Source organism: Etheostoma cragini, chromosome 20 (assembly GCF_013103735.1).
Source record: "Etheostoma cragini isolate CJK2018 chromosome 20, CSU_Ecrag_1.0, whole genome shotgun sequence".
NCBI classification, from domain to species: domain Eukaryota; kingdom Metazoa; phylum Chordata; class Actinopteri; order Perciformes; family Percidae; genus Etheostoma; species Etheostoma cragini.
The window spans coordinates 5,821,041-5,834,204 of record NC_048426.1 but is presented as its reverse complement, the minus strand read 5'-3'; the positions used below and the strand labels follow the sequence as shown (position 1 = coordinate 5,834,204).

The 13,164-nt window shown below is 41.1% G+C and overlaps 1 protein-coding gene across 5 annotated transcripts in view; it reads left to right on the top strand.

Moving 5' to 3' along the window:
• The first annotated feature begins 3,428 nt into the window (after positions 1–3,428).
• The window catches only part of pacs2 (phosphofurin acidic cluster sorting protein 2), a 64,135-nt gene continuing 54,399 nt past the window's right edge, over positions 3,429–13,164 (top strand). For 4 of the 5 annotated variants that reach the window (XM_034857579.1, XM_034857577.1, XM_034857578.1 and 1 more), the window contains exon 1: positions 3,430–3,824. In XM_034857579.1, the coding sequence (XP_034713470.1) occupies positions 3,706–3,824 (119 nt within the window). In that variant the 5' untranslated portion in view covers positions 3,430–3,705. Of the gene's footprint in view, positions 3,825–13,164 lie in introns of all 5 variants that reach the window. The other variant, XM_034857576.1, reaches the window with a different exon arrangement.

The following is a 13,164-nucleotide window of genomic DNA, read 5'->3' as shown; positions in this document are numbered from 1 at the left end:
TACATCTGAGACTGTAAGAAACACGTGTGCTACCAAGGAAGGACTTCTGGTGTAAGAGAGCGGTGGCCATTTATAAAACAGAAAAGCTATACTTATATACAAGCTATCAATGCATTCATATAACAGCTTATCCCCCAGCTCATATTAAAAATATATATATAGAAACATATAAAATGATGGTAGCAGCTGTCGCCATGGTCCTGCTACACGTTCTGCGATGCCATGTTCATCTGCTACCCTCTGGTGCCCAGCTACGTCCTGCTGTGCCTTGTAATGCCCACAGTGCCCTGCTATGTCATGAAATACTACAAAGAACTACTACAAACTATTATTTTTCAATTTTTGTTATTTCCACTCTTCATTCTAACCCCAACCGGCCTGTCAGACACCACCTACCAAGAGCCTGGGTCTGTCCCAGGTTTCTTCCCAAAGGGGAGTTTTTCCTCCCTGTTTTGCCACTGTCAATCTGTTACTTGCTCTGGAGGAAACTACTAGAACTGTTGGGTCCTTGTAAATTCTGGAGTGTGGTCTAGACCTCCTCTATCTGTATCTCGAGTGTCTCGAGATAACTCTTGTTATGAATTGATACTATAAATACAATTTAATTGAATTGAATATTAATCCTCAAAGTTACCAAGTCATGTCACACAGTCCCTGAACATCTTGATTAGATTAGATAATACTTTATTCATCCTACAATGGGGACATTCACTTATTAGAGCAGCAGTTCTTCCACAATAAAAAACAAGCCAACAAACAACAGCCAAACAACAAAGTGCAAAAAGTACTGAATGAATGAATGTAATGCATTATCTAAAAAGTATTGTAAAGTGAAGAAAGTGAGGTGGCCAGAGTACAAATATCATTGCATGGTAAGTAAGTGACGAGCATTAAATTGAATAATAAGTAAATAAATAATATAGCAAAAGTAAGTAACCATAATATAAATGATATTGAAGTGTGACCATGATATAAATAATATTGAAAAAGTAAGTACTCAGAATGGAAAAATATAAATACAGTTGATGCAAATAAAGATATACATAGAGCCATGGTGAATGGTTCCTCCTCATAAAAGTCAAAATTAAACATATAGCACAAGATTAAATTTGACAAAATGATGTATTTGAGAACAAAAGCTCATTTAGTACTTCTACGTCAAACTGATCACCACATGGTGGCAGTACCTGTTTGTAGTAAGATGTCATTAAACTGGAGAATACATGGCAGTTTGCGTAATGAAAATAAGTAATCAATATTCATCATAATCATAAATATGAATTTACTTATTTGCAATTGGATAATTGTTGTCTTGTGTGAGAGCAGGTTTAGCCTAGTTTGTAAAAGTGGCTGTTTAAAGAAGAAGAAGTTGCATAATTAGGGGAGAAGATGAAACTCCTACACCTGGTTCCCAGCAAGCAGCACCGTGACATGTGAAGGTACTTTGCTGCAGTTGTGTGTCTGTGTTTCTGAATAGTGTGCAGTGACATTTTTGGGAATTGATCTACCGACAGGGCTTGTGTCCACGGACAGCCCCCCCCCTCGTGCACTGGCTGCACCTGCCAAAGGGAAAATGCGCTTGGAGAGACGTTCAATTGCGTTTTTCCTGGGAGAAGTATGAGGGGTGGTTAATGCCAGACACGAGTCAGCTCAGGAAGTCTCATAGCAGTGTCAATGAAGTGAAGCTGCTTGCAAATGAATGCCAACCATAAGAAAAGAAATCTGCTCTGTTTGTCATTATACTGATTACATTGTTTAATTACAGGATGTTTTTTATGACACATTTACACCTGTGTTTAGTATTTCCATTTTGTGCTACTTTTTACTTCTAATCCAATACACTTTCGGGGCCAGTATTTTAGTTTCCACTACGCTTATTTTGACAGCTTTGACAAAGATTATTAATACCAAATGTCAACTGAAATATATAGACCCCCAGTACTACATAAAATAGTAACCATTAACATTAATGCATCAACAACTTTAATCCAATAATATGATCAAGATTATTCCGAAGTGGGCCATTCTGCATGATGGGTACTTTAAAAGGTAATATTAATGCTAATACATTTTTACATGTTGAGTTTTGAGAGTATTTGGTATTAGGGACCATTTGGTATTTATGGAATGGACCACTGGAGGAAAATAACGGGGATCATGTCTTTTTATTCTTTGTTGAGGGGAGGGTCATCCAACTTTTGTATTTATGAAAACAGCAAAATAAGTGGCTTGTTTGGTGCATATTTTTCCATGTAGCTCTCTCAGTCTCGCCCCCCCATCGCTAGCAGATGGGTCCCTCCCTGTTGAGTCAGCCAGACAGTTGGAGCTGGAGCTTTGTAGAGGCCCTGCGATTTCCCACTGAACTGAATAAATCTCGGCCTAACATATAAACACAAAATTGCTTTGCTAGCTCCATCGTGTTGTAACTGAGACATCTGCTGACATAATTGTATTCATTAGCATGATTGCTGTACTGTTTAGTTCAAAAACATCGAAAACACCAACGTTCAAAAACAAAGCGGACCAGATGCAAGCTTTTATTTTGGAAAGTCAAAGCTTGTAGCCAGCACGCAGCCAGGAGGACATGAGATGGGAGGTCTCTAGGCTGCAGCCATACTCGACTCAAATATCCTTTCAGTCCCGGAGAATTATTTGTGAAATTGTGCAAACAATAGCCTTTTCAATTCATGTGAGAAGGAAGGAGTGGTGGCATGCTAGCTCCCAAACTGACCCTCGTCTGAGAAATGGAGTTTTGGATAATGTTCATCTTCAGCAGCTAACCTATGCTAACATATGAGGAAGCCTAGTGACGAGTCCATAGCAACCAGTTCACATGTTGAATTTGTTGTTAGGCTACCCAGTGAACTTTGTTGAATTGTCTTAATGTTTGTTGGCTTATTTCCTGTGAATACTAGTTTACTAGAGGAGTAACTTAGTATTTGAAGTAATGCAGTAATGCAGGAAGTGTGCATTTAGTTTCCATGCTTATTGTGTTTCCACAACACTGTTAGTGAGTAGATCTACTGAAATGGCCACCATAATAATGGAGTGTGATGTGTAGGTTGAGAAGGCAGGTGGTCATATATGTCATAAATAGTGGGGGCTCATGCCTTTTTCCCCAATCATTTTAGAGTGTCATAAAAAATTAGGGTCAAGTATTTTAAGAAAGACCCCAAAACTCCTCTGGTAGCCCCTTATATAAAAAACAAACAGTCCCTTAGTGCTTTTGTACTTCGTCCACCACTGTCTAAAAGTAGTAAACATACCAAAAAAGGAATTAAAGGGTAAAAAAATAACTCAATTTTCAGTCACATATGAAGACTGAAAACCACTGAAACAACTTTCGATAGAACTCAGTTTTGCATACATGCTGGCTTTTCCTGCCTCTCCTCGCTGTGTGGCACTAATCACCCCCCATACCTCGGGAGCAGCGTGTTAGGCACAACGAGCTCCGCGGTCGGTCGGTTCACTTGCCCGCTGCTCCCACTGCAGTAGCTCCGCGGCACCGAAGGACCACAGCGACCTGGCCTGGCTCGACGAGGACGGAGAAATGAGCTCGTCCTCCGCCGTTCACATCGCACTAACGTGAGCGTGTCACGGCTTTATTTAACGGTCACACACGCACGCGCCCAGAAGACCCGCAACCGGTCTGCTGTTTACCAATTCCCAGTTCGGCGTCGGACAGTCCCACCCGCAGCCCGGACCATGGCGGAGAGAAGTGGCCGGTTGAGTTTCCCCGGGAGCGGGGCTCTCAACAGACCGGTCCCCATGAACCTGTTCGCAACATGGGAGATAGATGGATCCTCCCCGAACTGCATCCCGAGGTAGGGCGCCACCTCGCACGCACAGCACCTGTCCTTTTAAACTTTTAAAGCGTTTTCAATGCGCCATGCAGGCTGTCATGTAACCGATAGCTAACGTTCCCGCTGCACAGCGGCTTACCACCAGCAGCTAGCTGGATGATATCATCATGCCAGGTGGATGCCAATGCAGGCCCTGCAGCGGGCTTATTCAGCCATGTTCTCATGTAGCCTAGTGGTAAATACAAATGTGTTCAACCATTCTGGTTCAGCCACCACCACAAACAACTTATAATATAACACTGCAGCTCCAGCCTTGGGTGCACTGGTAGATCCCACTGTAAGTGTGTTTATTCTGCAGATAGGCGTGTGTTGAAAGCCCTGAATGCTCATAATCACACACTTTGCTTTTAAGATAGATAACCAGCTTTATGCCGGATCATTGTGCCAGCAGGCTGTACCATGGAGACCATTTGACTCTAGTGACCCCCAGAGACTCAGAGGCTGCTGCTGTGTTCACACTTGAAAAAAAACAACCTCCTGCCAAATTCTGATGTAACCTACTGCTCAGCTCTGATTTGTCTTATTAGACAAGTATCACATCATTTTCATAAACCAATCTCATTTTGATTAAACAATCCCAAACTTCAGGTCCTCTTGGGAGCTTTTTCTGGATCTTGCGACTCTATCCCATGGGCTTTGTCAGCGTCATGGTGATGCATTTGTTAACATGGGAGCTCAGATTGATGAGGATTTCCACAATAGGGCTCCGTACTAAGGATTATTTGCATTATCTATATACTGTATTATCTATAGTCTTTAAAATGTATGTTGAAAATAATGTAAATGTCTCCTAGAGGTCAAGGTTACGTCTTCAAACTACTTGTTTTATTAGACCAATAACCCCATTACACCAAAGATATTCATTTATACAGTAATATTACCTCTCTGTCACTCTGGTGTCCGTTCTCCTGACGTGCGGCTTCATGGAGTCATGACAAAAAGTTGCACTGGAATGACCTCAAATCAGACATTCTTTTTCCTTTTTTCAAATGTGGGATTTAATGTGTTTAAGTCTTCTTTTTTTATAGAGGTGAGGGGAAAATTTGGATCCGGAGTGAAACGTTGTCCAATTAAAATACATTTGTTCGTTTAACATCAGTTACCTTTCCAATTCCTTGATGTTGATTTCCAGTAACCTTTCTACGTGATGGATGCCAGATAAAAGCACTTCTTCTTTAACCAAAGCCTCACTGGGAAAAACAGACCAGAAGAAGAGCAGTTTTATTGGTTTTGGCGATGTAATCAAAGTGTTTTGACATATTATAGAGTTTGTGGTTTAATCCCTACTTGGCTAATACCTGCTGTCAGAGTAATAAAACTTGGCTGTAATTAAAATGAGAGTGGTGGATGTATATTGGAGTTTGTATTTATTTATTTTAAAGTGATGACTGCCTCTTCTTAGCCTCTCTCTATCCTCTTAAGTTAATACCTTCAGTGGGTATTACATTGCATGGCTTTTAGCTGAAATTAGACTAATCATTTTCAGGAAATAGCATAGCTGTGATGTTGTTCAGCAGAGTGGACAAAAAGCTTTCAGTGACTAAAACCAGGGGCAGGTTCAATCCCCCGCGTGACCGTCGGCAACACCAACAGTGTGCGTTCAAGTCAAAAAGATCCACTTTGTTTCCTGTTAGTCTCCTGCACAGTGGGGCTCTGCAGAGTCACCCCGCTGCCTATCAAGCTCACTCTCTATTGAGCGCCCTGTGTCACAGTTGAGACAGGAGAAAGTCCGCCTGTCAGCCAGATGTCAAATCAACGTCTCTTTCAGTGATATCCACCTCTCAAGGTGGATTAACAACCTGACCGCTGTCGATATCCCTTTTTTATTTATTTTAAAGTAAAGGTTTCCTGTGGAGTTTGGGACCTCTAGTCCCAGTTTTGTGCAGAAAGGAGAGCGCAAACTAGTAAACCTGAATGATAACAAAGCAGTGTACAAAAAAATAAAAACAATTTGCCTTTGCAAGCATTTTAGGAGGAATTAGGTCAATTGCTAAGTCGGTTTTCACATAAAAGGAATTTGCATTGATATTTTTGTGCATAACAATAACCTTAGTAAGAGAAAAGAAATACAATAAAAGTATGTCAGATATATATACATATTTTTTAAATGCAAACAGTTGTACAATAATAAAGAATATTTGAAATAAACTGAGATAATACAAAAGGAAACGCATTGTTTGTCAGACCTCAGGGATACACACAATGTGTTTTGGGGAGTAAAACTGAATGCAATGTATTTGTTTGTTTACCCAAAAACTCCACAGGGCGCCTTTTTAATATATATACTGTGTATATATACTGTATTTATATATATCAAAACGGGAAGAAAGCTGAGAGAGACTCTGGGTAGAGGAGGCACAAGGGAGAATGGGTTTTGCAGATCTTGGCAAAAGTGATAAATTGTGCACAATCAGTGTTTTCACCCATTTAATTAAAAATCTGTTTTAGGTTTCTGATTCACACAGTCCTCCACAGCCAAACGCCTACTCATCAAAAGCAGATTGTCCGCAACATAGTTACTTCTGATTTGGTTTGTAATGAGACATGAAAAACTGTGAAATGGATCTTGAGTAATGTTTAATTATCTCAGAGATTTCCTCGTGCCAGTAGCAGCCGGGGTAAGTGCTGGGCTGCTGTGTTCAAATGTTTTTTAGGAAAAAAGCTTATTTGCTTTCTTGCCAAGAGTTGGATGAGAAGATCAATACCGCTCTCACATCTGAAGCTGGAGCTCCAGATCTCCACTGCTCTGGCATGTGACCTCTCGCAAAACTACAACTCAATGGTTTTTACAGAGATATATATTTTTTTAGCTTTAGAGGTGCTCGGATTTGACCGTCAGACAGAGCCAGGCTAGCTGTTTCCCCCCGCTTCCAGTCTTTATGCTAAGCTAAGCTAACCTCCAGGCTCCAACCTCATAGTTAACTTGTAAGACATGAGAGTAGATTAGTTTTTCTCTCTGCAAGAGATGAAAAATATGCATATTGTGTTAGCTGCAGGAACATGCATGGGACAGACACGTTTGAAAGACGTGAGTGGAGTGTTTTTTGTTTGTTTGTGTGTGTCTTTTTGTAAAGTATTGAAAACTGCAGGGACTGTGGTTAGCCCTGCGTTTAAAGGCCACTCTGATGTCAGAGTCTTGCTTGCCTTTACATAAGATGTGAAGACATAAGACCAAATAATCCAGGTGGAAAGTGTAGGGACTATAGTAACATGTTCCATCCTTGTCTGTGATCCAGGTGCAGGCCTCAAAGTACACAGCACTCTCATTCTGTTTTGTTGCCAAAATGTGAGTAGATGTGATCCGTGCTACATACAGGATAAACCTTTTGTGTCTTAATCCCTCCCCGGGATTTCATTTACCTCACATGGGTTCATCACTGAAGCGAACTGCTGTACGTCACAAGGGACAAAGTAAACATTTGAATATCAAATGCTAAACAGTGTCCTCTTCTGGTTTGTTTTACCTCATCTTTTTTACCTTGTTTACCTGGTCTGTGAAGGCCAAGGCGATCAGGCTGGGAGGCTTTTAGAAGTGCTGCCTCTGCGCTGAGCTCACGTTTTCCAGAGTCACTCCAGGACTCATGCCAGCTCAACGCTGAGATGCTTAATAATCACTTATCATAGGTGGGGGAGGGGCTTTAATCACCTATCTTAGAGGGTGGTTGAATGATAATTACCTGCGGTCTGGAAGTCCTGACCTGAAGTCTGGAAGATGTTTAGAAGTGGCTGCTGGAATGCAAATGTTGTCATGGGCCCTTTTAATAAGAGAGTTCATGAGGACGTGGTCTGCTACTGCTCATAATGTGGATGTGAAGAACATGAAGGGGTCCTCATTATTCTCCTCAGCAGTCGGCCTGAGTGTCATCTTAAGTCTTAATGTGAAATGTGCTCCTATGTTCTTTTACCTCATTGTGAGAGGCATTTGAATGAGCAATGAGTGCAGCTTTTCATCGCTCAGGGTGTCTGTGTTCCAGTAATTGCACACTTATTCCTAAAGATGGACGTGTTTTCGAGGAGAGAGTCTTCTCTTCAGCCTTCTAACCTGCGTAGAAAATCAATCCCGGCGGCGACGTTAACACCTAAGCCTGCTCTTAGGAGCCAAGGGAAGAAGCTGCGTTTCTACTTGGTATTTATTTGAAGTGGGCATGATTTGCATTTCTGCACCCCAGCCTACAGGCGTGAGGCTAAGTGCTGCTGGAGATGGGGCCAATCTCTGAGACAGAGGCGGGATTGAACGGGGCCCTTGAGTGGCGGATTGACCCAGTAGGCTGTCATATTTGGGCCTGTTGGAGGCGAGAGTGCTGAGATGTCTCTCTGAGCCGCAGCGAGACACTCGCTCTTTTGTCCCCTGGTTGCCTGGGATGCTCACACCGCGGGAATTTAGAGTAGGATGAATGAGAGGCAGTTAAAGCATGTCATTGTTTTATTTTCTCCCCGTTCTTGTTGTCCTGCACTCAGTGCCATGTTCTGTACCAACGTTTGGGAGTTTAAACAAGACTAAGAGTCTACAGCCAGCAGCTTTGTGAGGCAGTACTTACAGGTGCAAACAATAGTGTGCTTACATGCTGATGTTTAGCGAACTTAAAGAAAGGTTAAGTAGTCAAAATTTCATGGCAATCCATCTAACAGTTGCTGAGATGGTTTGCAAAAAAACCCACATATGTCAAACTCATGATTGAGTAAAAGTCAGGAGATCACCAGGATTCATCTTCTAGGAACCATGAATGTCTGTACATCCATCCATTGTCACTGACCTGCTAGTAGTGCCAGAGAAAAAGGTCCATTGATCACCAAAGTTGTTAGGAGTCATCCTCTGGGGACAGAATCCATTCATTGATGTCCCTAAGTACAACCATTATTGTGGCTAAATAAATTCTACCTTTTCATCCAGCAGGTGTTTTGATATTTCACTAAATAAGTGGAAATCATTTTTCAAATTGAATGAAAATTCATCCTCTAGTGACCATGAATGTCTGTCCAAAATTTGAGTGCTAAGTTATGTCAATTTACTAAAACACTAGCTATATCCATCCAAAAGGTGTTGAAATTTCAGTCCAAAGCAAACAGTAAAGACACACTAACGAGAACTTTAACACTTGTTTTCAGTCAGGCGTCTTTACCTCTGCTGTGTTCTTTAAAGCAGTCCTTGGCTCTTATGTTAGTTATCCAGATATCCTCCATCTTGCTGATGCGGCGCGTCCTAGAGGACAGACGGGGCAGGACGGGGAAAGGGCAGTCGCCTCCACACACACAAACGCACACATTTGAGATGCTTTGTGACTCTGCAGGCCGATCAATTTAGCCCCCAGCTGACTCTCCTCATGCCTCAGCGCCCTGCGTCACGCCTGACTGCCTGCTTTTTGTATTCTACTATTATTTCCCCAAAGACAATATTTGATTTTAAGGATCCAGCTTTGATAATATCTGTTCAGCTCTCGTTTTGACCGCCTGGCTCTCTGCAAAATGAGTTTAGGAACATGAGAAAAGCTGTTGCGCAATTTCACAAAAACCTGAATTCTTAACCGACACAATAGGAATTGTTTAAATAGTGTATTGGTGTACTTAAGCTACCGTGGCAGAGAATATAATATATATGATAATGATAATATACAGCTGATAAAATATAGACATAAACACCAGATTACTGTATATTATCCAGTTTTTTGTGTGTGAGGTATTTAATACCTCTGGGCTCAGCAGCTAAAAGCTATTACTGTGCAATATTCTACATGGAGCTACAGCACTGATGTTTTATTGGCATACGCTCCCCAAATTAAATTCATGCTAATTGGAAAATGGGACAAGTACATTATGGGCCGCCTGAGATATGGAGTGGAGAATTTCTTTGTAAACGCGGCAGTGTATTCTCTACCTTATGGAAAATGTCATCTCTGATGCAGCAGAGCTAAACAAACCGCAACCAGTTTATATATCACTGTAAATGCTCAGTCCAGGGGCATAACGTCCTCTTCAGAGGGTCTTTTAGTCTTAAGAGACCTCAGAGGGACGGGGAGCAGACTTAATGGCATCCAGCTGCACCCAAACACATGATAAGAACGGCTAAGTAGTGAGATATCAAACAGTGAGGTTTCATTCATCAGCAGAAACGCCTCGGTAAAATCTAAAGCCTCACCGATGTCTGCAGGGACAGATAAACATTTAATTTTCAGTATTAAAGAGGTTGTTGTTTGGCCCCCGTTGGTGGACAAGCTTTCAAAAGGTTATGTTGCTTCAATTAAAGCAGCAATAATCAAAATGTTTATATTCAAAATGAAAAACAATGATGTGTTTTGTGTAAAATGTCTTTCTTAGGAATAAAGTCTTTGATAAATGTCAGCTCCACGTAGCTTTTAAGCGTCTTTTAGCTCATTGTTTTGGTTTTATGGCCCCGTTTTGATTCACTCTCACCACTCTCATTAGCTCAGTTGTTTTAATTTCCGTGAAAATTTTTAAAAGCCCATTGGGTGCCGCCTTCTTCACTCCTCACAGCCAACAGGCACGGTTAGCAAACAGCTGGTAAACAGAAAGAAGCCTTTAACAACTTAAAGAGACCAATATTTCACTCAGGAGTTGGTTGAGACCAAAAACAGAGCCAAAAGGACAGTGAATATTGGACTTACACTCAGGTGGACACAAGCACAGCTCCAAATAAATGCTAATGTTGCTTCGTATTGTAAGGATGCGCAAATAAGCAACTGTTTGATTTCAACTTCATAAGGTGATAAGGTGAATATGTCAAAAAATAATAAAACAGGTTTAAAGCCCAATGTTCATATTCACTGGCTCCAGCTTCTGAAATGTGAGGATATGTTGCAGTTCTTACTTAATGTACTACTATTTAATAGTAGTACTATCAAGCTACTTAATTTAACTGAATATATGGACTTTTGGATGGTTGGTCAGACAAAACAGGAATTTGTTTGTCACTCAGGGCTCTCTGAAAAAATTGTGATTGGCACAATTTTCACAATTTTATTTCTCATGTCTTACTTTTTTGTTTTAATGTGTAAATGATTTATCAGATCAGAAAAAAGAATTAATGAAAATAATTCTTAGTCCTTACCCTTCAGTCTTTTGTTCCATCTTTGTTGGGAGTTGCACATGCTCAGTACCTAGGGAAGGACTGCTCACCTAGGGCTGCACGCTAGCAGCTAGACGAGCGTTATAACACGTGTTACACAGCGATGCGTTCGTCACGGCAACAGAGCTGCTAGGAGCAGTGTAAATGGGTATGATCTGTTGTCAGTGTCATGGCTCAAAAGAGAGAGAAATGTTATGAATCCGGACCTTAAATTAAGATTACTCTTCAAAACACTGACGTCCTACTATTACTCAATATAAAAACAGCTGTTATGCAACTTTCATCAACTATATAACTGCAGATCATGTGTAATTTAATAGATAAAGACCACCTTTCTGATTGAAACCTCAATTCTGCTAATAGATCAATTCCATTTAGAGAGAGAGAGAGAGAGAAAGAGAGAGACTTTGTGCCAGATGTGACCTTGCTCCAGATGTAGATGAGAGTTTGAGGCTTAGTGCAGTGAAAAGGAAATGTGACATTTCTAGCGTGGCGTGTGCCGGCTGCCTCGTCCCTCGTTGAATCATCCGTCCTTGAAAACAATGTTCTGAGGTCTTTGTGGTCCAGTGACACACGTAAGGGGCGTCTTTTATAATGTGTTTTGAGGCTTTCATAATTGATGTTATTTTTCATCTTTTGAATGGTGAAAATCAGTGGTGGAAAGTACCAAAGTACATTTAGGCCTTTTTAAGTTTCTGTACAATTTAGATGAACGTTACTTGAGTATTTTTCTTTTTAAACTGAGATTTTCAGTCATCTCTGTTGCAAATGCGTTTTATGCTTTGAGTGTAGGACTTTTACTTGTAACAGTGTTTTTGCAGTGATAGATTGCTTGTATAAGATGCAAATATTTCTTCCACCACTTGTGGAAAATAGAATCTAGTGAACATTCTCTGCTGTCTTACATTGGCTGAAATGCCCCTTTAATATTTACTGTCCAACCACGGCACAGCAAATTAACAACATTAGCTTGTCCTGAATGATTGTCTGTGGTTGAAATGACATTTACAGCCTCGCTATATGTCGCTGCTAAATTATCAGCCTCAAATGGGTGTAGTAATTCTGACATTTTTCATATTTACATTTTGCATACGAGGCATTCAGTCGGCATTATTCTTCATTGTGGCACATTTGTGAATTATTTCCTGCCGTCTTGATTTGTTCCTTCTTTCCCATATTGATTATTCAGGCCTGTGGAAACGTGGATTCCGGCGCTGAGTGGAGTTATTGTTGCCAGACACAGTCATATTGCCGCTGTGGTTTTGATTTGTGTGTGCAAACATTGACTTCCAGCGAAATCCTGGTAATACATTAGTCACTGATTTCCATAGCAACAATGTTTGTGTTACTTCACCCTTTGGAGGAAAAAAACATCCGGCGTATCTGATACTGGTTGTTGATTATAAATGTCGTGCACATTTTTCTGCAGTGTTTCTGCAGATTTGACATCTTGGTTATTACTCAGACGCCTGTTTCATAAAAATGAAATCTACTTAATGGCATCCTCGTCACTTTGTTTATTTTCTACAATCTCCCATGGAAACACTCCTTATTCTTTTAGCTGTGGTTAACTGCGGGAAGGCCCTCGTGGCTGCGTTTTGCCGCCTCTTTCAGCAGGCGCTGTGAAAAGAGGGAGTTGCTATTCCAGTTCTTCCTTCACTGCAGCTTAAAGAACCTCTTTTGAATTCAGAGCATGGAGCCGAAAAATGTAGGTCAGGTTCCTCTTTGGAAAACCTTCGGCCGGGAAGAGAGCTTAGAAGGTCTAACATATTGTAGTAATTTGGAAAGCTGCTGGGCCACGTCTGGCATCTTGCTCCTGGGTGGCTGAGGAAACTGACCTCTTCCATGTTTCCACTGGACTCCTCTCTGATGTAATGGCTGGACACAGCCAAAATCCTGAGTTTGGCATGGCCGGATTGGATGACTCTTGAAATGAGCATTCATTATCGCTGCCAGTCAGAAATAAGAATCGCTTTACAAGCCTGTAAACATAACCGCTGTGGCCTCCCACAGCAGCAGGGTCACTCTAATCTGCTGCGATACAGACGCCCACTGGACTTGTAAACATTTTAATAATGAAAATATGTGACTCATCCAGACAGAAGACAAACCCCTCATTCTGTCCCATCTGGTGTGATATTAAAAACTTCACTTACAGCTTAGAGAATAGATAGGAACAATGGGTTACCGTGTGAAGTGTGACTCAATAAAAGAAATATA